We start from the raw sequence: 26,004 nt of genomic DNA on the forward strand, positions 1-26,004 counted from the left end.
GATAAGACACCAATCGCTGTGGATTGGGTGTGCACTGCATTGCTTCAGTGAGCACCTTCTGCCTGCAGAGCTGCGTTGGATTTTTCTGGTGTCTGTCATTAGGTTTTGTGTGTGTGTGTGTCTGTGCATGTTGCAGAGGGGGTGTTAAGTTAGCATGAATGTGTGTGTGTGTGTGTGTGTGCTAAGGTAATTGCAGGATGAAGTTACTAGGTGTACGTGGCATAATAAAATGGGCACGTATGTACATGCAGAGAGGGTGTGATGCATATGTGCATGTCTACAGGGAAAGGCGCCTTGATATTTAGCAGGGTGCCAACCAGCCCCAGTCCCTGTTGGAGTCTGTGACAGCTGAGAAACGTTTGAAAGCCAGCTTGGGTATTTCTACTGTTTATCCTTCCTGTCACTAGCAGACTTCGTGCCTAGCAAAAAGAGGAAAATGTATATGTGATCTTTTTGTAACCAGTGTGCATTTGTGGGTTAGGTCTTACTGCGTTAGTTCAGTAGGGCCCAAGGAATTTCAGTAATTAAGATACACAGAAGGATGATCTGGACTGGACAGTTTATCCTTGCAGCAAGGGAGGTGGGCTGTGTCTTTGAAAATAAGATATTTAGGTTGCTTGTGCAATAGCATGTGTGTGTGTGAAGAGTGCACCTGTGCAGGGAGATGCTATGCAGAATGTCTTCTCTGCCCACACATGCACTGTAAGACCAGACTTCAAGTTGTGATACAGACAGAATCCTTCTGCCTTCTCAAGCTCCTGCCATCACGTTCTGTAAACTATTCCCCATTTTCTGGTAACCATGATGCAGTTAAGCCCAAGTAATTGATTGCAGCCTACACAAATGCTCCATCAGTTTCACCATAAATCTGTGAACGTCACACACTGTCGCTGGTGTTACTAATCAACGATGTGCTTGCATTTCTGTGGGGCAACAGGAGCTGCCATTTCTTCAGGCTGCCTTTGACTACAGGGCTGGGAGGCTTTCTTCTGACAACCCAGAGGTTGATGCAGCAGGGCAGTAAGATTCCCTTCCAGTGCCTTCATGATGTCTGCCTTTTTTTTTTTTTTCTCCTCTGCTGCAAAGCTGAGGAGTTCCTTTATTGTGTTAACTGTTTCCAAGCTGACTGAATTATGCTTTTTCATGAAACTGTTTAAGCAGAGCCTTTTGGAAAGCCAGTTCGGGCAGTTTTGTACTCTGCCTCATCTATTCTGGTGTAGCTGTTGCTAAACTGAATTTTATTATCATACATAGGGAAAAGTAAAACCTCTCAAGGTGGTGCCATGGGGTCAGCCCTTCAGCTGGTGTAAATTGGGACTGACTTCAGTCCAGCTATGCTGACTGCCAGTAGCAGAGGTTCACTCTTGCTGCACAAATTTCTTGAGTGACACACATTAAAATTAACGATTTCCCTTTATTATGTAGCTCACAGACTGGAGCAAGAGCAGTAATTATGCAGGAAGCTAAGCTCAGAAATTTAAAATGGTAGCTTTCTCAGCTAAAGGCACAGCCAGAATTAAGGTCTGTAATGCTGGGTGCAAGGATGATCATCAAGATACGATAGGAGCTTCTATACATCTCCATTCAGAGGCATTCCTTGTCATCAAAGGACAGGTGTTTTGCTTTTATTGGAGTGGTCAAGGGGCTGCCTGAACCACCTCACTGCACCAACAAAACCTGTTTGCTGGAAATACTGGATGAGGTTGTAGCAGAGTCTGTCTTACATTGCAGAGTTCATCCTCACTGCTGCTAGGCTTGTCCTAAACAGAGGGGGACCCCTGCCTTAAAAGACAATCCAAACCAAAACCACACAAACAAGCAGGAAAAAAAAAACCACCAAACCTTCAAAACCTAGAGGCACTGCCAGACAGTATTTTTCTTTCCCTGTGGAGACAGACCGAGGGAACTGCACCTTGTTTTCATGCTTCATTCACTGTTATGGTTGCTTAGTGGGGTATTGATCAAAATGATATTTGGCCTGCCAAGCCACTTTGTTGATGTGAAAAGTTGTATATGCTTCCTCCACTCCCTCAAGGCTATTCCTCACCTCACTCTGGTTGCTCTGAGCCCCTGCAATCCAGGAGCTCCAAGTCTGCTATGAATATAGTCCCCCCAGCCTGATGTGGATACCCAGACTGTCTCACAGAGCCCAAAACAAGTGCATCCATTTTGCCTTTGGAAGTGGTATGAAGAACATGGCTCATTTCCTGAATTATGTGAATTTTGATTAATTCTGTGCAAGGCATAAATCTGGGTCAAAAAGGCCAGGATTGCCTAGGAAGCCCTATATATTTATTCAAAATTATCTGGGCTTGCTGGTGTTAGTATTCATTAAAGTCTGTTATGGAGAAACTCTGGGTTAATCCTGCGTTGGCAGTATGTAGTTTGATCCCACAAGTGTAACAGCTTGAGCTCACCCAAAGAGGTTCATGCCAGGTTTCAATGGGTTTGTTTTGTGATGGCAGAGTAGTTTTGTTTTTTTAAGTGCACTGTGTAAAATAGCATGTTTTGCTATCTAACAAAGGTTCTGTAAGCTACAGGGGTTCTGTTAATTTCAGACAATTGTGTTCACATAGGCAAAATACCTAATAGAAATAATTTATTGCAGATGTTTATGCTGGATTGCCTGCAGTTTCCAATTTGCTGGTGCCAATCAGACCTCAGGCAAAATTACTAAAACTCTACTACCAGTGCATTATTTTTTTCCCTTGTTATGTACCTGCCTGAAAATAAGGGAACTCCCCATTGTTTAAAGCAGAACAACCCAGCAAATGCTAGTTAGTAAATGTCAGCACCAAGCATGTCTCACAACACGTTTTCAAAGATTCATGAGTATGAGGCCAGTGGCTTTTATGTGTGAGGACTCTGGGACTAAAATCTGGCTCAGCTAGAAAGGGCTTATGTGAGTTTCTGAGTTAATCGAGTGCAACACTCCAAATGTGAAGGTCTGGAGCAGGACAGAGTCTAGAGTACTGTAGGCTCTGAAAACTGAATTCCCTTCTTGATGAAAGTCTTATCATGTCTTCTATGAGTCACTGGAGTAGGGACGTTACTAAGCACAGACTGTGTTTTAGGGCTGCTGGGACTCTCCATGGAAGGCAGGAAGTGTGTATGTCTATGTTACAGTCTGATTCTTCACTGGAAAGTCCCTTGGTGTTGGAAAAGATGTCAAGGTTTGTGATGGTTTGAGTGTTAACCCACCTCCCCACCCCCCACTTTAGAAATCACCCAGACTAGACTCAGCCAGCTCTGGAAATATGAATGAAGCTTATATTTACAGCTGGCACAATATACAAGCAGATATTTACAGTATATACAGTTATAGACAGAAATATACAAGGTAAAAGGTAATACAGAAACACAACTCCCCTCCCAGAAACCTGAGTCCCCAGGAGGGGCTCTCAACCACCCCTTCCACCTTCCCTCTACCCTTCTCATCCTTACCCCAGTCCCAAGGAAGAATGGAGGTTTGGCCAGGGGGTTAGGAAGCAAAGTGGGTTAGCCCAAAATGGAGGGTGAGGTTAGAGAGCCAGATGCAGCTCAGCCAGTTCCCCAGCAGAAGCAAGAGTGGTTATCTATGGTTTTCTTTTATTCATACACTCCTCAGCAAGCCTAAGAGCAAAGTAGACATCACCATCGTTTTCCTTTCACAGCCTGTAATCTAGTTCTTCTCACCAAAACATTCTAGCTGGCTTCAAACTAGCACAAGGCTCTTTGAAGATCCACTTGCCTCTCGCTCCCAGCCCTCCCTTCCTCCCCCGCCTCTTTTTTTTTGAGACTTAATGTGCTGGTTTACTCTAATAAGAGGCAATTTACAGTAGCTAACCTTACCTTCCACCTGCATTAAACATTGAAGTCGTCCTTCTTATTTTGTGCAACACAAGATGTGTTTTGTTGTGGTTTTCTGCAGTTGCTGGAGTTTAAACTTCATGCTTTAGCAGTTCGTTGGCCCTACGCCTACAAAGAGGGAATACCACATCCATGAGAACTGGAAGCATTACCAGCTTCTTCAGTTTAAAATCAGATAAGTGGGCAAAATTCACCTTATATAAACACACTGTATGCAGTATCCATCAGCATAGTGTGGTTTCTTGAGGAAGACAGTAACTGATTTTGGTTATTAGTTTCACTGGAGCTAAAACCTACAAGGAACAGCTGCTTTGAATAACTTGTTCAGCTAGGCAGCAATTGGGCTGACCTGTTCTAACGGGAATGTTTGTTTACTTCAAATAAACTCAAGAGCAGAAGTGTTTCTTCCAAAATAGAAGTGTTTCTTTGAAGATCTGACTGCCTCTGTAGTTAGCTGAACAGAATTTCTGTAGTTGTTTACTGGAGCTCTGGTTGGCGATGGCTGGTAATAAAATAAGCAGCACAAAACCTCCTAATTGAATGAAAAATTACTTTTCTGCTGTTACCTACCATTACAATAAATCCATTTGCCACAATTATTTCTGGAGTGGTATAAATAGTGGGGACCTATTTCTGTTAACATTTGCTTCTTAAAGACTGCAGTTCATAAGCACTTAATTTATAAGATAATTGCATCTTTATGCTGAAGGAAAGCCTTTTTACACCATAGAGATTTTGTTAGGGAATAGTTCTAGTTGAAAGTATCTTATCTATAAATTATTTTGAATTTTATTATTCCAGCTATATTGCTGTCCCAAATTTATTCTAGTCTTAAAATAACTACTGTCAGAAACTATAAATAGATCTATCCATCCATCCATCCATATATATATATATGTATGCACACGCACACACATATAAAGATATGCAAGAGTGTGGAAAAGCAGAGATAACCATTGCAAATAAAGGAATCTTATTCATGGAATCACAGAATCATAGAATCAACCAGGTTGGAAGAGACTTCCAAGATTATCCAGTCAATCCTAGCACCCAGCCCTATCCACTCAACCAGACCATGGCACCAAGTGCCTCAGCCAGGCTTTTCTTGAACATGCCCAGGGATGGCGACTCCACCACCTCCCTGGGCAGCCCATTCCAATGCAAATCACTCTCTCTGTGAAGAACTTCCTCCTAACATCCAGCCTGTACTTCCCCCAGCACAACTTGAGACTGTGTCCCCTTGTTCTGTTGATGGTTGTCTGGGAGAAGAGACCAACCCCCACCTGGCTACAGCCTCCCTTCAGGTAGTTGTAGACAGCAATGAGGTCAGCCCTGAGCCTCCTCTTCTCCAGGCTAAACAACCCCAGCTCCCTCAGCCTCTCCTCATAGGGTTTATGTTCCAGGCCCCTCACCAGCTTCGTCACCCTTTTCTGGACATGTTCCAGCACTTCAACATCTCTCTTGAATTGAGGAGCCCAGAACTGGACACAGGACTCAAGGTGTGGCCTTTATATTGAACTCCTTTATGGTTTTTAAACAAGCTAACCCTTAAACTAAATGGTAACTGGCAAGTACAGAGGAAAGTGTTTGATGATGCCATGCACAGTCTCCAGACTTGCAACATAAGAAATCTTCAGTTATCCTTGCTGTGAAGTAGCAGTTGGAAAGGAAGGATTTATTTTTAAATCCTTATATGTTTTCTTTTCAAATAGTAAGAAAACAAATTATCCATTCACAAATAAAACCTTTTAGTCACAGTGCAACAGTTTCTCCAGGCTGGCTACACAAAGTGACGACCCTAAGAGATGAAAGGTTTGGTGCTTTAATTCGTGTTTCTTATCTGCTTACACGTCATTGCCTCAGAGATGAATTATGTAATCTATTGTAGTTGTCCTGGTTGTAATTCCTCTGTGAGAATGCTTTTATTCAGTAAAAAGGTATGGTTGTGTGAGTCATATTTTGAACCAGGGCAGAGTTGTCCTGGTATGACTATGAAAGTAAGTGTCCACACACAGGCAGGACTTCCTTGAAACACATCAAAATTGGCATTCATGTTTTAGCCAGTAACAAGGTCCTTTGAGCAGGTCATTGCCACTCTGGAAGTTTTTGATTTAGCCAGACTATGTCAAAGTGTCTTGAGGATGTTTACAGCTCACTTCAACCCTAGACCGTGCTAGCAGCCTGATACATGCTCAAAAATAGATTCACATGAATTGAATTCAGCTAAAAACAATGACTGTAAGGACTTCTAGGATCAGAAAATAAGGGAATCTCTGAAAGATAGCTTTTCTTTATGCCTCCTTTGACTGATGCATGTGTGTGGGAAGGACTGATAGAAAGAAGCCAAGAACAGACTGAACTCAGACAGGAAATTATCAGTGTGTGCCTGCTAGAGCAGCCCAGTCCACTCATCCATCCCCTTGCCCTTCTAGTGGCTGCTAGCAGTTTATTGTCATCAATTTGCTTAATCTCACCCCAAGTGAAACACCCAACAGTGGGACAGAACCATCATCATTATCCTGCCCTGAAGAAGTCTGAAATTTTAGACTTTCTCAAGAGTGATATGGAACAAAGCACCCCAACTCTTCAGCTTAGGTAGAAACATTGTTGTTTTCACCTGGTACTTCAAGCAGAACTTTCTGGTAACCTGGATACATAGAAATGCATGTGTAGAAAAGAGCCAATGGTTGATGTCTTCTTTTTTTTTGTCTCAGTGTCATCTCATGTCTTTAATGAGCACTAGAAATGCCTACCTTGCATCAGGTCATACCTATGACTCCACTCTGTGAAACTAGACTGTACAGACCAGTGCTTTGTAGCTGACGAATGGCACAAGAGACAGACAAACTTTGTGTCTTCTCTCATGGAGTTTTGACAGGGTCTCTTGCTGTGGTGGCTTTCGTTGCATCTGAAGGAGCTTGGACTTTGTTTCTCTTCTTCTTCATCTTTGTATGGAAATGGCTGGCTGTTTAGTTTACAAGGTTAAACAAAATGCAGGACCTGAACAATTTAAAAGCAATGCACACAAAATACTTAACACTGGTGACCTTGCTAATGGACAGGAAGCTTACACTGAGGGCATAAAGTAATTGATGCTTTTAAACAAACAAACAAAAAACCCCAAACAAATAAAAAAAAAAAAAAAAAAAAAGCCCAAGCAAACAAAAAAAAGAACTCAAACATTCTCAATTTGGCCTCTATCTGCAGCTGCAGTTTCCATTACTGAGATTTTCTTAAACAAAGCACAAGACCTTCATAGAATCATAGAATCAACCAGGTTGGAAGAGACCTCCAAAATCATCCAGTCCAACCTAGCACCCAGCCCTAGCCACTCAACTAGACCATGGCACTAAGTGCCTTATCCAGTCTTTGCTTGAACACCTCCAGGGATGGTGACTCCACCACCTCCCTGGGCAGCCCATTCCAATGCCAATCACTCTCTCTGTCAAGAACTTCCTCCTAACATCCAGCCTATACCTCCCCCGGCACAACTTGAGACTGTGTCCCCTTGTTCTGTTGCTGGTTGCCTGGGAGGAGAGACCAACCCCCACCTGGCTACAGCCTCCCTTCAGGTAGTTGTAGACAGCAATGAGGTCACCCCTGAGCCTCCTCTTCTCCAGGCTGCTGCACACCCCCAGCTCCCTCAGTCTCTTCTCCATTCTCTTTGTGTTCCAGGCCCTTCAGCAGCCTTGTTGCCCTTCTCTGGACACATTCCAGCACCTCAGCATCTCTCTTGAATATAGGACTACAGCTATCATCTACCCATATCTTAGGTGGCTGGCCACAGACATCCCTTCCCTATGCATCTGGAGCTCCAGCAGGATGTGGCTTATGCTGCAGCTGTGCTCTCACATCCCCTTACCATGGGATCATCCAGCTGAGATCTAGCCCTTCTTCAGCAAACACAAATCATGTTACCTACCTCAGTCATCCCTCACCCATTTCTGCAACCACACCACACTGTTTAATGTGTTTGTCTGATCTGTTGGTGTGCTGAGCATGTGCTTTGAGAAAGAAAACTAAGTTAAATACTCAGGAGAGCTGAATGTCTGATAAGTGAACCAGCTGCAGCAGACAAGGGGGAAAGAGTCTTTTGGCTACCATGATTCCAGGTGTTGCTTAACATAGTAGTGGCCATCATTTATTTTTATGTACTTAATTTACTTAGTGTTTTTTTACACATCTCCCCACATGCACCTACAACCCAGTGGCTCTGTAGCAAACCTCTGTAGTTCCAGGAGCTACAGGAAAGAGGTTCCTTGGCAACAAGCACACTGGTCCCTTGGATGAGCAGAAGGCCTCGGAGATGACAAAAACCTACTGATTGGCTCAGAATCGAGACCTAAGGATTAGTGATCTTGAGCTTGAGGGTTCATTGTAGTAAGGATTTTATGCATAGAGAAAACTTGGGTGACATGGTGACCTGTACTTGAGCAGCTAAGAAGAAACTTCAGAAGAGGCTAAACCATCAGCATCTGATGCCTTGTCACAAAAGGCTGTCAAGTGCAGTGGGTAGGTCTTAGCATGCTAGAAAAAAAAGGCACTTAAAGTATTTTAATATTCTATGTGATAAAGACACATAAACTGAGTGATGGAAAACGTTTGCAACTCTCAGGCTAACTGTATGCTTCTTAAGAAAAAAACATAATTAAGACATCACTTCCTTAAAATATTTCTAAGAAATCTTTTGTTCATTTCGAGAACAACAACAAACTCTGTGGCATAATATTTAATCTGCTTTACAAACAGAGTATTTGATCTTGGACTGGCTAAGCTCCATCAGCTAACATTCTTTCTGTTGTTGAATTGCACTTATGTTAGCAATCACGTTGTGATTAAGTCAAGACTACAATCCAGCTCAAATTTTTCAGCATGACTTAATTCCCTAATCTGGGCAATGTTTGAGTCATAGCTGCGTAGCATGCAGACATGCTCCTTAGGCTAGAAAAATGAGTCTTGGGTGACTAGAAAGGCAATAAAAACTTTTACTGATGTGCCAAACCAGCTCCTAACAGCAAACTGCAAATTGCTGCCCGTTCTGTTCCGAGGCCAGCCTTGCCTTACAAGGGCACATCTATTTTGCAGCAGAGCAGAGTGAAAACTCTTGTGTTTTCCTGAGAACCCACCACTTCTCCATTTAGCAAGTGGATGCTCTCACAGTGAAATCCCACATGGGGAAACTGCGTGTCTGGGCAGAGAGTCAGCCTGTTTTGTTCACCTGTTGGAAAACAAGCAATGTACATTTTAAAGAGCTGCTTATTTTGAGGTGGGCTGTTCTTGTCTCCTGCAACCGTTCTGTGCATTTGCCTATTTACTCATGTATGGTTAAAGACATCTAACATTAACATACCTGCTTACATAAATAGTTTTTTCCTGTTGTTTGGAAGGCAAGGGAAGGCTTGCTGGCAAAGACACAAGTCTTTCTATAATCTCAGTACATGCCCCAGTAACCTCCTTGCTAATGCTGGCAATTGCACTGCATGCCAGCAGGTCAGACCCAGACTCACTGAGTAACCTGCATTAGCTGGGTCAGGGCCAGCTGGATGGCCGGGAAGGCTGACTGAAAATATGGCAAGCAAGTGATACAGTGTTGAGAGAGGGCATGGGAACAGGGTATAAAGTAAAAGCCAGGAATCCCAGAGGAGTTCTAATGGCAGTCATTCTTGCACTTGTGTTCCTCAGTTGTATCAATCCAGGCAGGTGCATGGGAGCATGCACAGGCAGGACAGGCTCTGCCCTGCCAAGAAGCCCTCTGTCTTTTAGCTGAGAGAGGAGAGGAGAGGAGAGGAGAGGAGAGGAGAGGAGAGGAGAGGAGAGGAGAGGAGAGGAGAGGAGAGGAGAGGAGAGGAGAGGAGAGGAGAGGAGAGGAGAGGAGAGGAGAGGAAGAGGAGAGGAAGAGGAGAGGAAGAGGAGAGGAAGAGGAGAGGAAGAGGAGAGGAAGAGGAGAGGAAGAGGAGAGGAAGAGAGGTGAGAAGAGAAAGAAGAGAAAAGAGAGAAGAGAAGAGAAGAGAAGAGAAGAGAAGAGAAGAGAAGAGAAGAGAAGAGAAGAGAAGAGAAGAGAAGAGAAGAGAAGAGAAGAGAAGAGAGAAGAGAAGAGAAGAGAAGAGAAGAGAAGAGAAGAGAAGAGAAGAGAAGAGAAGAGAAGAGAAGAGAAGAGAAGAGAAGAGAGAAGAGAGAAGAGAAGAGAAGAGAAGAGAAGAGAAGAGAAGAGAAGAGAAGAGAAGAGAAGAGAAGAGAAGAGAAGAGAAGAGAAGAGAAGAGAAGAGAAGAGAAGAGAAGAGAAGAGAGAAGAGAGAAGAGAAGAGAAAAGAGAAGAGAAGAGAAGAGAAGAGAAGAGAAGAGAAGAGAAGAGAAGAGAAGAGAAGAGAAGAGAAGAGAAGAGAAGAGAAGAGAAGAGAAGAGAAGAGAAGAGAAGAGAAGAGAAGAGAAGAGAAGAGAGGAGAGAAGATAAAAGAGAGAATGGCTTAGGTTGGAAGTGACCTCAAAGATCATCCAGTTCCAACCTGCCACCATAGGCAGGGACATCTCCTACTAGAACAGGTCACTCAAGGCCTCATCCAACCTGGCCTTGAACACTTCCAGGGAGGGAGCATCCACAACCTCCCTGGGCAGTCTGTTCCAGTGTCTCACCATCCTCAATGTAAAGAACTTCTTCCTAATGTCTAGCTTCTCTTCCTCTTCCAATTTAAACTCACTACCCCTTGCCCTGTCATTACAAGACCTTGTAAATAGTCCCTCCCCAGCCTCCTGTAGGCCCCTTTCAGATACTGGAGATCACTATAAGGTCTTAAAGCCTTCACTTCTCCAGGCTGAAGAGCCCCAACTCTTGTAGCTTTTCCTCACAGCAGAGGTGCTCCAGCCCTCTGATCATCTTCATGGCACCCCTCTGGACTTGCTCCTATAGTTTGATGTCCTTCTTGTGTTGAGGGCTCCAGAACTGTACACAGTATTCCAGGTATTCCAAGTGGGGTCTCACAAGAGCAGACTAAGGGTGAAGCTGCAGTTCCCATGCTGAGGCTTCCAAGTAGCTGCTGAACAGCAAAACTGGGCTTGATGATGCCATCGGAGTTCCAGATCTTCCTGGAAAACGTAGCCTTTTTGTACCAAGGGGGCTTTCTGAAATGCAAAGAGCAAGTTTGAAATGCAGCCAGTTATGCTAGCATCCTAATGGGAGTGTTTGAAGCTAGTCTCTGACTCTCACACCGCCAAGTGAAGGAATAGGTGTGTTGCACTCTTTTAGTAGGGCATGAGCTGGTTATATGCAGCTTTGAAAATACGAGGAGCCAACCTCCCACATTCCCCTCCTTTCTGTGACAGGAATGCTGAGTGCAGGTAGAGAGAATATAATAGTAAATAATTTGAGCTTTAAATTGCTGCTGTCCGTTGGCTTCCAGGCCTCAAAAACTCAAAAGATTTCTGGTAAAATTTCAATTTGGCAAAGATTTCTGTAAAAATGCCTTTGATGTAGCACTACTGATTTCAGCAGAATTACACCAGGGATCATTATTGACCAATTTGTACAGTACAGAAGGGCATCATTACCCTTAATAGTCCACATTCAGTAGTTTTCCTCAAGAGCAGATATATTTTACTGATTTTATTGTTCTTGGGTCAACTTTTGACCTTTCTTCTCCTTGAAAATAACAGAGTAGCCAGAGGGAGAGAGAGTACTGGCTTACCACTTGTAAATACAAAACAAAGCTCCTTGAAGAAACTACCTCAAAAGGTGGCATCACAGCAAGAACTGGCTTTAGTACCATCATGAAGAGTCAAATGCTCTGGGCTGACAGATGTATCTAGGCTTCAGGGATAGGCACTGCCACACTTCATGTGGGACTGCAGTTCTGTTCTTCCTTATGAGCAATGTTTATGAAACTAAGTCTGAAATCAGCAAGACCGATGGGTATGGTTTCACTTTTCACCAGCAGGGAGTCCAGGGGTGGCATGCAATGGGCATAATGATATATGAAATTATTGTTAAAATAAAATGTCCCTTGATACACATTTGGTGCCACATCAAAGCAAAAAGCAGCACTGAATGTAAAGATCTTCTTTTCAGTACAGCATTCATTTTTTTTCTATGTGGATTTGAGGGACTGTACTTTATTTCCTTTGCTAGGAAAGTAAACATCTTAAATCCCCAAGCTTTACTGTCCTGAAAAATGGAACTGAAATAAAGAGCACGTAAAAGAGTTGTGCACGATATTTATGGTCATCACTGCATCTACTGCATTCAGACATTTGGCGTGATTTCTTCCTGGCCTGTCCAACATCTGTTCACTTGTTTCTGTCCTCACCACTATCTGTTCACAGAATCATGAGCTGATTTGGGTTTGGGTTTGTTTTTTTGTTGTTGTGGTTGTTGTTTTTATTGTTTTGCATGTTTTGTTTTGATTTGGTTGGTTGGTTCTGTTTTGGTTTGGAGGTGTGGGGTTTTTTTGTTGGATTTTTGTTTGTTGGTTGGTTGGGTTGGTTTTTTTTTTTCATGGTTCAGCAGCCATTCTGATTTTCAATGCTTGAAGAAGATAGGCATGAATCTGCCAGTCATCTCTGTAATCTCAATGGTGTGTGGAGAAATCAAATCACCTGAGAACCACAGTGACCTAGAGTGTCATAAGTCCAGTGCCCTTTCTGCTTCAGTAACAGAGAGCCTTTTTAATGGCATGGTCTAGTTTCTGATGAAGGATTTAGCCCTGAAGAAATTGTACTCTTGCAGTAAATGAAGGAACACTTACACCAAACCCTACATAGCATAGCTGATTCCGCACCAGTGAAGTGGTGCCTTCTGAAAGTACAGCACATGCCAGTATTGGAATGAGCTGTGCAAATACCTATATTTATACACCTCTATCTGGCCAGTCTTGGATCTCTCTATTATTTTGACAGTGTCTAATCACATAACACAACTTTGGTGCAGAAAGAAGCTCCAAGGCGCAGCAGAGAGTTAAAATTCACGACAGACAAAGGAGGAGCAATGCTGGAATACTACCTTGTGGCCATTTTAATCCCAGACTGTTAAGTAAAGCAAATGTACAACATTGTTAAGCAGGCATAACTTGTACAGCTGGCTCGTTTTGGACTCCATCCTCATGCAAACATTCTCCTTTTTGAATATCTGAGAAACATCTCCTATTCTTCCTGGGATAAGATTTTTTTCAAGAAGCATCTCTAACCTGAATTTCATAGGTGTGGGAGACAGGTGGCAGTGAACTGATTTTCTTTTGTTTTCTTTTCCTTTTTTTTCCCAAGCCACATCTGGTTCTGTTTCCCATCTGAATTGAATCTTGCTGCCTCACTGGACTGTCTCTTACGCAGAAGCTGTGCCCAGCCACACAGAGCAGCTCTGCTACCACCTCCCTATTACACTCTGCCCACCCTTGGTCTCATTATATTTGCTAAAGCATTCCCAGCAAGTTCCTGGAAAAAATGCTCTGGGAAAAGTTTGATCAAAGCAGGAGAGATATTCCTTCCCTACCCACTGCCTCAGCAGTTGTCTGTCAGGGTGAGAAGATGTTTCCTGAATAGCAAGATGGCTGCATGTGGTCCCTTGATGTCTGCCTGCCTGTTTGCCTGTTATAAATTCAGTGGGTGTGTAAATATATGTAACCTCAATGCCTTGGCAAATAGACCCTCTGAGTTTTAAGAAATGCTTCTTAAAAATGTTTCCATTTCTCAGAGTCTTCTTGTCTGGACTCCTCAGTGTAGTATTTAATGAATGCCTTAATTTTCATCTTAAAAAAGACAGCCAGAAACATCAAAGCTACTGGCTTTCCTGTTTTAGATAAAATATGCTGACATTTCACCCAAGAGGGAGGGTTGTTAGTAGATCATAGCATTCTTGTCTCTAAATATGTCTTTAAAAAAAAAAAAATCTCATTGATGCTTTCCAGTTTCAAATTCTTGCTATTAATAGGTCAAAAAGTAAAGGAGGCTTCTGGGAGAAAGAAATCACATGATTTTGTAGCTTAAGTATTTTACATAAACAAAGAGCAAAAGAAAAGTTGCACAAAATTCCTTCTTTTTAGTGCATAGCAGTTGTATTAAAGGGACTGAGCACCACCATAGAGATTCTGTAGAAGCACCCTGAGGAAAGTCTGGCTTTTTTCTCTTCTCCTGTAGCAAATGAGGTGTGACTATTAACATCTTCAGTCGTGTCCAAGCAGCACTTTGCCAGAGGCTTTATTAGGTCTGCTGGAGCATATCTAGAAGAGGTTTAAAACAGAGAAGGCTGTCTTCATTTTTGAAGTTTAGAAAACAACCTGGGAGTTGTTTTCCAACTGAGTATCATTCAGGTTGCTTGCACTGGATGTAGCCCAGCAGGTACCCACTAACTCAGTGCTGGGCCCCATCCTCTTTAACATCTTCATAGATGATCTGGATGAGGGCATGGAGTCAGTCATCAGCAAGTTTGCAGATGACACCAAGCTGGGGGCAGATGTGGCTGGGTTGGAGGGCAGAAGGGCTCTGCAGCGGGACCTTGACCACCTGCACAGATGGGCAGAGTCCAATGGGATGGCATTCAATAGCTCCAAGTGCAAGGTTGCTGCACTTTGGCCACAACAACCCCATGCAGAGATACAGGCTGGGGTCAGAGTGGCTGGAGAGCAGCCAGACAGAGAGGGATCTGGGGGTGCTGATTGATACCCGCCTGAACATGAGCCAGCAGTGTACCCAGGTGGCCAAGAGAGCCAGTGGCATCCTGGCCTGCATCAGGAATGGTGTGGTCAGCAGGAGCAGGGAGGTCATTCTGCCCCTGTACTCTGCACTGGTTAGACCACACCTTGAGTACTGTGTTCAGTTCTGGGCACCCCAGTTTAGGAGGGACATTGAGATGCTTGAGCATGTCCAGAGAAGGGCGACGAGGCTGGTGAGAGGCCTTGAGCACAGCCCTACGAGGAGAGGCTGAGGGAGCTGGGATTGGTTAGCCTGGAGAAGAGGAGGCTCAGGGGTGACCTTATTGCTGTCTACAACTACCTGAGGGGTGGTTGTGGCCAGGAGGAGGTTGCTCTCTTCTCTCAGGTGGCCAGCACCAGAACAAGAGGACACAGCCTCAAGCTGCACCAGGGGAAATTTAGGCTTGAGGTGAAGAGAAAGTTCTTCACTGAGAGAGTCATTGGACACTGGAATGGGCTGCCCGGGGAGGTTGTGGAGTTGCTCTCCCTGGAGCTGTTCAAGGCAGGATTGGACGTGGCACTTGGTGCCATGGTCTAGCCTTGAGCTCTGTGGTAAAGGGTTGGACTTGATGATCTGTGAGGTCTCTTCCAACCCTGATGATACTGTGATACTGTGACTTGTGCTACTGACGTCTCTTAAATGCCAAAGCACAGGATGTTGAATGCTTAGCACCTCAGGATCTGTAAGTTCGTTTTTGACTGTCACACTTTGTTTCTTGATACGTGTGATGACATGGGAGTCTTCTGATGAGAGGACATTTGAATAGCACATTGAGTCTAAATGAGCTGGTCAGACTTCTGATCAGCTGGTCTGAACAGGAAAGCCAAGGTTTCACAGAGAAATCTCTTTATCAGACCATAAAATGGGACAGGAAGACCTAGTAGATGGTTGTGACAGCAAAAGGAGCAGCAGAAACTGTGGCTAGTGATAGCCACCCCTAACATTTTGTAAACTAACACCTTGGAGACCATGAGCAAAGCTAAGTTCAGCTGCATAAAGTACATCAATAGTGATTGTTGAACATGACTTCATGGTGTAAGAGCACAAAACCTTTTCTGTCATGCAAAATCCTTCATTCACATAGAAATCACTTAAGACCTGCCTAGAAGGCCTCTGGAATGCAGCACAGTTAGAGTCAGTGAAAGATGGACTCGTTTATGAAGTCCAGCTAGCTTGTGTATTTTATGTTGCCCTCAACCTGCTGTCTTGTCAACATCTAATTGCCTGATGTCAAATTGGCCATGGAGTGACAAGAATAGTTTGTGCATAGATGCTGTGTCTATATATACACTCAAAAATGAATCTGTCTGTCACTTCAGAAATATCTCTATTTTGGGATGGGTTTGAAGCCTTCTATTGGTGGTAAATGTGTTCCCTTTATACCTAGTTTGCACAAATCAGGTTCTAGGCTAGCGGCAAACGTGGCATTGAAAAGACTGATACTGCATGTGTGGCCAGCCTGCAAATTCTGGCTTCTTTGAACTGATAGCTTGCTTTTTGGCTGGAGTGGATACATACTCTCACAGCTGGTTCCTTGAGCTGCTATGGACAGTGACTTCACAAAATAAAACTCAAGGCTTTTCTTTTCTGACCAGTCCAAGGGGCTAGCTTGGAAAAATCTCTCTTGGCTGACTGTTTTTACCAGCAGCTCAATTTCCTTCTTGTCAAGGGGCCAAGTCTTCTGTGGCTTTGGGCTCTTGATCTTCTGTTAGATGTGTGTTTCTTCTGCCCGCCAACTGATCCACCACATCCTTCTAGCAAGGTTTGGGCCAAGGAAGACAGATAGGCTGATTTAAGAGATTTCTTGCTACCAGTGCATCTCTGCTGGTGAGCTCTCCTGGGTGAGCTGCAGCTGAATTAGGCAGTGGCCATTGGAAAGGCTGTAGCCCTTTTTGGGAGGTAGGAGGCGTAGCAGAACTCCCAGAAATAATTCTGTAGGGTGTAGGCTGTTGCTGCTTCCTGGAACAGTGTTGCTGTGCCTTGAAATAGCCGTAGTTTCTGTTCATCTGTTTTAATTTGTGTCTGGCTAAGAGGTGACATGTGTGTTTGTGTGAATGTATAGCTGCCTGTGTGCCTGTCTGTGAATGTATGGAGACACATTTGTGGTACGAATCAAAAACAACATCTTTGATTAATTTAACAGCAGGGTAATTTTATCCTTCATGAAACACTTTACATTTAGAGCACACTGTTCTTTTGGTTCTGAAGGTTTAATAAGCTTGTGATTTCAGTCTTTCCACTCTACGCCTTATCGTTCCCAAGAGATAAACACTTTTGTTCAAATATTTAATTTCTTGCAGGACTGGCAGTTTTGCATGGTTTGAACTCGTGTTTTTATTGAGCACTAAAAATAAGTTCACATTAAGGCATCGGTGGTAAATAAAATGTATACTGTAAATCTGAAAGACCTGACATCTGGATAAACCACTGATAGATTGCTTGAAATCTACTAAGTCAGTAATTAGGAATTCAGCAGGGACAACCAAATATTCAGAAGCAGAGGCAGCTCCTTCTCAGCCTTCACATAATTTTTGTTTTGTCTGCTCCTAAGGCTTGGGGTTTTTTACCTTGCAGTCAAAAGCTCTTCGAGAAAAATGGCTGCTACAGGGAATTCCTGCTGGCTCTGCAGAAGAGGAAGAAGCCAGAAGGAGACAGTCAGAAGAGGATGAGCTGAAGGTGAAAAAGCTGGAGGAAAACATACACAGGTAGGGACAGTTTGCCTTCTCTTTGTATAAGAGTGATCCCTCCTGGTAAGGCTAGAGACCTTTCCCACGTGGGGCCTCAACTCTGGCAGCAGCTGATAGCAGCTTCCTAAGGAGGAGTGTAAAGGCAGGTGCATATTCAGCCCAACATGCCCAGACTTTGGATCTCAGACATCCGTGGTCTGCAAGATAGAGCTGTGCTGGTGTCTTTGTTTTTAATGGATTTTGATGGATTTCTGCCACAAGGCAGCTAAAGAGGGCTGACTTTCTGCTTCAGATGAACATCTATGACTTGATTGGCACTTGAGAGATTCTCCATTACTTTACACCTCTAATAGTCAAAGGGAGTTCAAAGAAGGGTGGCACTCTGTAGTACTCATATTTCACTGGTGCAAATGACTTTTCCAAATGCAACATCAGATCAAATATCTGCTCCTTTCAGGAGCAAAGTTTTTGGCATCACAATTATTTCCTTTTATCAGTTTCCCACTGCATTGCATCGCATCCATGAATTGACATTTGTCCCAGCGTTTGTATTTCCCTTTCTTCTGCTACAAAAAACAATCTCTAAAGGAAAATGCTGTCATCCTCCAAAGGATAAATCCCAGAACTGCTTTTTCTGCCATTTCAGCTACATAAATGTAGAGTTTTGTCAGCGATGGTCAAATTTGGCATGACAGCTTTTACAAAGGTGTCATCTGAGACATATAAGTGACGTTTAAAAACCTCAAACAAATAGGACCAACAGTTCAAGGGTTGAGTCCTTGCATCTGGTGAACTCAGTTTGCTTTATGCCAGGTTTCTTGTGAAATTTCGTGGAGAAATCACTGAAAATATTTCTTTAAGGATATATACAAGCAAATTTACTCTAGTCTTGGATGACACTAAATTACTTCTTTGTGGACAGAAGTTTATCAACATGACTGTAAGCGTGTCACAATACTGGTGTCTGCCCTGTAATTCTATTTAATTAGAGCTGATCTGAGAATGTGTGTTGTATTCTACATCTGTGGTAACACAGTACCTAAAAAAACCCCTTTTTATTTCAGATTTCCTATGTTATCTGGTAGTTTCCTCCATAATTTAATACAGTAGATGAAAAAATATATGGATTGAACTTCAGAAGTATGTTCTGTAATGCATATCTCATCTAGTGCTGAATGCTATAAGGTGCTGAATTCTCTGACACTATCCAGCAAAACACTTCAGCTTGTGCTTAATTACAGCTACATGATTACCACCACTGAAGGCAATGAAGTCTGCTTTGCTTAATTAGTCCAAAATATGGGATGAAAATGTTTAAAACCCTTGCCTCCATGGTTTGGGTTTTTGCTTCCTTAACTGCAGCCATGAAACAAAATCTTTCAATATTTGGAAGTAATGAAGCTCTATTCTGCTGTAACCACCTACCTGTCAAATCTGGTCAGCTGATTTCTCCTGTGTTTGACAGCTTCACTAGTGTCCTTAGCCCCCCCACCCTGTTATCTTTCTAAGGGAACTCCAAGGACAGTAAAACCCCCTAATTTAAATAAGAAAATATTCCACCTGAACTATAGAGATAAGGCCATAGAGGTTGAGGTCATTAGTATAATTACAGTTTACACCCATGAAAATATGACACATCCAGAGCCCATCTGGATGTGTCATATTGTCTGAGAAGTTACAGGACTGTAGAAGGGGTAGGATGTCAAGCATGTTACATGGAGGAGTGAAATAGAATGGACTCATCCTCAAAGGACTCTCTTGCTGCCACACTTCCCCTCTGTATTCCCAGGGGATATTCAGACAGGAAAATTACAGGGACACCATTCATACGTTCATGTGTACCTGTTGATTCTTTGAAAGTGCACGATGGAGTATCCAGTGGCACTACTATGAAAGAGCCCAAAGCCACTCAGTAAGATTGACAGAGGACAGACTAAGGAGGTTCACCATCGCGATAGAAAACTACTGAAGGACAGGACACCGAGTTGATGCCAAGGGGCTGTGCTTGGCCACTGTGCCTTAGGTCTTGCAAGTTCATTAGATTCACACTATGCTGTGTGTGGAAGCTCATAGCAGCTGCAATGTCAAAACATCTAGGACAGACCTGTGGCATACATAGAATCATAGAATCAACCAGGTTGGAAGAGACCTCCAAGGTCATCCAGTCCAACCTAGCACCCAGCCCTATCCACTCAACTAGCTCATGGCACCAAGTGCCTCATCCAGTCTTTTCTTGAACACCTCCAGGGATGGTGACTCCACCACCTCCGTGGGCAGCCCATTCCAATGCCAATCACTCTCTCTGGCAACAACTTCCTCCTAACATCCAGCCTATGCTTTCCCCGGCACAACTTGAGACTGTGTCCCCTTGTTCTGTTGCTGGTTGCCTGGGAGAAGAGACCAACCCCACCTGGCTACAGCCTCCCTTCAGGTAGTTGTAGACAGCAATGAGGTCAGCCCTGAGCCTCCTCTTCTCCAGGCTAAACAACCCCAGCTCCCTCAGCCTCTCCTCATAGGGTTTGTGTTCCAGGCCCTTCACCAGCCCTGCCACCCTTCTCTGGTTGCATTCCAGCACCTCAACGTCTCTCTTGAATTGAGGGGCCCAGAACTGGACACAGGACTCAAGGTGTGTCCTGACCAGTGCTGAGTACAGGGGAAGTATAACCTCCCTTGTCCTACTGGCCACACTGTTCCTGATGCATGTTGGGGTCTTCCTTACTGGAAAACAGGTTACATCTTTTACATATGCTCTAGGAACAGAGTGAAACTTACTAATAAAGGCCAGTGCCCAACCACTGTTAGCAACCAGCACCCTTGCCCCCACTGGCATGTCGTTCCCAGTCTCTGGCAGCAGAGAATCCCACTGTCATTGTGGAGACCACCACTTCTTCTCCTCGTGCTAAAGCACTCAGAAAGGTTCCTTTCTCACACCTCTGTGTTTACTACAAGAACACCAGAGAACTATCCATCTTTGTTTGTAGGTCTGACAAGCTGAGCAAACTGGGACACTTTGAACAGAGAACTAAAGGAGATAGTGTTTGAGGCCAGACTAATATTCATAAATGAGGGTGTGTGCTCATGTATGCTGTCCAGAAGAGGCAAGTATCTGCCTTATAGGAACAGCAAAGCCAGCTATGAGTTTTTAGGTGGTGTTGAAGGCCTTGCAGATTACAGAGATGCTTCAGCTAAGTATTGCTTTTTCTAATCCATTTTTCAGTGTCTTTCTTGTAAAACTCAGATGTTTTGCAAGATGTACACATGGTTGTAGTGTTTATTCTTAGTCTAGCATAACTGATTCTCCTTTCTGTGGAGGGCATTTCATTACACCTGGGGCAGCAGAAATTAATGAGTGCATAGACCACCATTTACTTGTTAGACTTCCATGTTACCATGACACAAGAAATCACATCCTCCAGCTTTTAGCTTGCAATGATATGTGCATCAGGGCAAACTTAGACATGAGTGAATGTAGTGACAAGCATTTGGGAAAAGGATGCCTTTATTAGTCAGCATTTCTATATACTTTATGCCAAGCAATTTAAAAAAAAAAATCTGCATCACAAAACCAGAAATAAAGCAGAACAAAGGACACAAGAGAAATAATTAAGTACTTTCATTTTGCTGATAATTACTAACAAGAGCACACAGTAGTACAAGATGCAGGGTTCTGCACTTTGGCCACAACAACCCCAAGCAGTGCTATAGGCTGGGGACTGAGTGGCTGGAAAGCAGTCAGGAGGAAAGGGACCTGGGGGTACTGATAGATAGTAAGCTGAAGATGAGCCATCAGTGTGCCTAGGTGGACAAGAGAGCCAATGGCATCCTGGCCTGCATCAGGAACAGTGTGGCCAGTAGGACAAGGGAGGTTATTCTTCCCCTGTACTCAGCACTGGTGAGACCACACCTTGAGTACTGTGTCCAGTTCTGGGCCCCTCAATTCAAGAAAGATGTTGAGGTGCTGGAACATGTCCAGAGAAGGGCAACGAAGCTGGTGAAGGGCCTGGAGCACAAATCCTATGAGGAGAGGTTGAGGGAGCTGGGGGTGTTTAGCCTGGAGAAGAGGAGGCTCAGGGGTGATCTTATTACTGTCTACAACTACCTGAAAGGGCATTGCAGCCAGGTGGGGGTTGGTCTCTTCTCCCAGGCAACCAGCAATAGAACAAGGGGACACAGTCTCAAGTTGTGCCAGGGTAGGTATAGGCTGGATATTAGGAAGAAGTTCTTCACAGAGAGAGTGATTTCCCATTGGAATGGGCTGCCCAGGGAGGTGGTGGAGGCATCGTCCCTGGGGGTCTTCAAGAAAAGCCTGGATGAGGCACTTAGTGCCATGGTCTAGTTGACTGGCTAGGGCTGGGTGCTAGGTTGGACTGGATGATCTTGGAGGTCTCTTCCAACCTGGTTGATTCTATGATTCTAAGAAGTGCAAGATTCAAGTCAAGATGCAGGCATATGGATGATGTAACATGGATTACTAACAGAATGAGCATTTGATAGTTGGGATTACTTTAACATGTAAGCACTAGAAACATGTAAGCACTTGAAACATGTAAGCACTAGAAACAGTCTTCATATCCAAGAATGCAAAGTGGGAATAGAAGAATAAGCAGACTTGAAGCAAGCTTGGTACTGGACTCCTGGCATTCCTGCATGCCTAACCTGCCCCAGGTAAAAATCCTGCTATTGTGTCCTGCATTTCCTCTTTTAAAAATAGTTGGTCTAGTGGACTTAACAAAAAGATAAAACCTCTTATTTGACATCCACTGAGTCTTCAGTGGGATGGAAATCTCTCAGTGGTGGGAAAGGTGGAAAGATGTTATTGCGCTATTAAAAGTTTGAAACCCAGCTGTGAGATTGCTGGTACAATTGTACCCAAGGCAGAGCAAAGCCAGTTGTAGATTTAGAATGTCTCAGCACAACTTGTCCTGTTAGACACAGAGAAGCATTGAGGCTAGACTATTTTTTCATGTTCTCCTAAAGATGTCAGTATTAGAGGAAAGTGGCAATTTGGGTTTCTTTCCCATTGTGAAACTGATGAGAAACTGATCTGTTTTCTGCAGCTGCCATAGATTTGAGGTAAATTATACCAAAAGAGTGAAAAATTAATTAAAAAACATTTCTCTTTCCTAAACTTATTCTCCAAATCACAGACCTGAAACATACTGTTTGGGACAGTATTGATACACAGATCATAAGGTCAAACAATCACCTAACTCTGATGCTAAACTGTGGTAAACAATCACCAAGTCTGGTGCTAAACTGCATCTCTTCAGCTTTTAAGCACCTGGAAGGATGGGGATTCAACCACCTTCCTTGGGAGTCTGTTCCTGTGTTTGAGAACCCTTTCAGTGTAAAGTCTCTTCTGATAGCCAACCAAAACATCTCCTGGTGCAACCTGAGGATATTTCATCTTGTCCTGTCGCTTGTTCCGTGGCAGAGGCTACACATTGGAAAATAGAAGGCTTCACCTCATCATGAGGGGAAACTTCTTTACAGTGAGGGTAACAGAGCCCTGGAAAAGGCTGCCCAGAGAGGTTATGGAGTTCCTTCTCCACAGACTTTCAAACCCTGCCTGGATACATTCCTGAGTGAACTACCCTAGGGAATCCCATCTTGGCTGGGGGGTTGGTCTCAGTGATCTCTGGAGGTCCCTTCCAACCTCTACAGTTCTGTGATTCTATGATCGACCCTCACCTGGCTCCAGCCTACTTTCAGGGTGTTGTGGAGAGCCAGAAAGATTCCAGTCCTCTCCGCTGCTCTTCAGATGCCCAATGAAGTTCCACAGACGTGTTTCTGATAACGTGTTGTAGGTGAAACAAGTGCTGGAATGTGTTGCATGCCTCCCGTGGTTATTTTTACCACATGCTAGTCTGCTTTTTTGCAGCAGTGAATGGAAAGCTGGCATTCAGCATCTAGGTATTAACAGACAGCATTCATAGAGCAAAGCAAACCACCCAAAGCCTGCTGTTCCTTCACAGCATTTGAAAGTCTCCTAAACTTACTTTGTTTTGCTAGATTATATTGTAATACGTGCTGGCAGCCTGTGTTTACTACAAAGGGTAAAGAGTTTCCATTGCTCTGGAGCTTTCATGTAGCATGCCAACATGAAGCACTCTGTGACAACATATCTCCCTGCTTGATGATGGACACTAGCATGAGATACCAGGACTGGATTTGTTGTGCCCCTGGAGCAAAGAAACCCACATACTGAATCCTCAGGATTGTGGCAGGTCCCTTTGATAATCAACAGCACATCTGTTCATGTTGCTTGGGGGAGTGCCCGTCATCTGCAAGGACAAAAATTCTTGCTCTAGCAGAGCAGCCTTTTTTTGGACATGTGGGCCTGGAAGATAACTTGAGGTAGTGGGTGCTGAATCCACAAACAGTATGTACCAGAGACACCTGTGGCATGCTGGCAGTGTGACAGCTCCTGGGGGTGAAGCAATGCAAGACAGTGGCCAAGGTGCGTGTACATCCCCTGATCTTTCCTCAGGGCTACTTCGCTGTCAGCACATCCAGCTCACATGCAAAAGGCCTTTGGAGTTGTGGAGCACTTCACCCTCTTGCACCTTGATGGAAGCCATCATTAGGAAAAGATTTTTCTATGGTAGTACAGCATGGAGAGTGAGCTCCAATGTTAATTGTGACAGGGACAGATTTGTGCACTGGGTCATGAGCTTTCCTGGGGCAACATGTCTTTGCTGTTTGTTGTCTTGCTGATGTAGGCAGGTGATAAATGCATGCAAAAACCTACTCTCTCCCCGCATCTCCTGTCTCAGAGTGCTGCTGTTTTTCTACACTCACAAAACCTTGAAAATATTCTACAGATGTGTTGAACTAAAAGATGCCTGTTAGAGGGACTGCAGTGGAAGCACAGCTTCTATCCAAGAAAAGCACTTAAACTGATGGACCAAAAGAGATACTAAACATAAGTTTACACAAGAGAGATGACCAGTGATGGAGAAAGAGAGATAGCACCACCTTTCTCAAGCAAAAGATACCTTGGTTGCTTGAGGCTCTCTGTTGTTCTACTGTGCTCGACCGAAGTCTTAGGCTGAATCTGGTTAGGAGAAGATAAAGAAAACTCCTCCAAAACTTGTTGTATTGCCCTCTTCTTCTGCAATTTAATTTTTATGAGCAAATGTCTAGATGAGAGTATTGTCAGAAAAACTGGTCTAGGCCCTGGGAGAAAAAAAAAAATCACCATGCTGATTTGATGTGCAGAAAATAAAATCTTGCTAATATGCCATCATATAAACAGACTACAAGTGCTCTGTGTATCACTGATGTTAGATAGGGGCTACACTAAATTTCATACTCAATGTGGAGTGCATCATAGCTCATGGTTCAACTGAGCTTGTCATGTCTGCTGCACCTGTAGTATTTTCTCCCAGTGTTGATTCTTTAATTTCATTCTGATGCCAAGATTTATTTTCTGCATCTTCTTCCCAGGATAAAAACTTAGTATGTTTCAGACTGTGAACTCTGGCTATGATTCAGTCTCTCATGGGACTGTCGCTAATGGTCTTTGCATGACAGAAGCAAAGAAAACACTCAAGACAGATGTGAATGCACTCCTTCAAGAGAACAATCATCTGATGTCAGAACCAGCTGCTCAGATCATCCCTAGGGCAGAGAGTGCAAGCCAGGACCAGAGATGACATAAACCTCTTCTGAGCAAGATCCCATCCATTTCACCTCAGTCCTAGCCTCCAGAGACATGAATGATTGCTGAGCCCTATACTAGGGCAAAGAACAACGTGTCTTCCAACTGTATGGCCCATATAAGGGGGAATGTTTTGCAGCTTTCACATTGATGTCAGCTGGAGAAGATGATGAAGAATATTGTACATTCATCATTTGGGGGTTTTACCTAGAATGCTAGATGCAACTGTAGACAATTGCTCAGTCTGCCTCTGCATGCTGCTTGTATAACCAGTTGCACTGAGTGATCTCTCCAAGACTGAAACTCTCCTCATAGCCAGGCAATCTCTCCAAGTTCTGGTGAGGGAAGATCAAGCTTTGTGAAAAGGAGCTGCTGTTTGTCCCCAGGCTCAGCTAAGATTGATCAATATCTGATCTCATCTACTGAAGCTCCACAGATTTCAGTTTTGGCAACCTGTAAGGAATACAGTTTCCTAAACAACACATCTTTCACCTCCCATAAAGCTTTTGGTGGGGTGCAATTCATATGCAATGCATTTCTTAGGAAAGCAGAGACCAAAGCAAAACCAGCAAAAAGCCTCAACAGCAGGAAATCTCAGATTTCCAAAGGAGTCCACTCTGTGATGTGATTAAAGAACTCTTCAAGACCTGCAGGATGGTTTCATAAAAGCAATGAATTAAGAGTTCTTGGGGTTTTTTTTGCATGCAGGATAGTATCTTAAAACGTAACAGGTTAAAAAACACATAAACAAAATACCAAAAAAAAAAAAACCAAACCCACAGAAAACCAAAACAAACCTTACATAAAATAATAACACATATTCACAGATTATATCTCAGTTCTGAAACTTGGCCCATACTTAAAAAGGCAGAATGACATGCCAGGGTTTTAGCAGTTGTTCTGGATTTAGGACTAGCAGCCTCAGGACCTTCCACAACTCCTGAGCATTGCTATACATTTTATGAAATGAGCAAAAGGCTTAACTGTTCAACTTGAGCACAGACTCCTTCCACTGTAACTGTCTACTCTCCTCAAACCCGTGCACCAGATATAGACCTTGCTAAAGACACTTATTTGCTTAAATTGGGAACAAGATATAGAAGAAATTCCAAAGCCCTGTCTCTGTGTCAA

General features: G+C 43.6%; 1 protein-coding gene across 1 annotated transcript in view; it reads left to right on the plus strand.

Moving 5' to 3' along the window:
- Positions 1-26,004, plus strand: part of PALM2AKAP2 (PALM2 and AKAP2 fusion) — a 340,888-nt gene that overhangs the window by 67,828 nt on the left and 247,056 nt on the right. The window contains exon 3 of the mRNA XM_064176851.1: positions 17,098-17,228. Within this exon, the coding sequence (XP_064032921.1) occupies positions 17,098-17,228 (131 nt within the window). The remainder of the gene's footprint in view (positions 1-17,097; positions 17,229-26,004) is intronic.

The sequence above is a fragment of the Pogoniulus pusillus genome, chromosome Z (assembly GCF_015220805.1).
Source record: "Pogoniulus pusillus isolate bPogPus1 chromosome Z, bPogPus1.pri, whole genome shotgun sequence".
NCBI lineage: Eukaryota > Metazoa > Chordata > Aves > Piciformes > Lybiidae > Pogoniulus > Pogoniulus pusillus.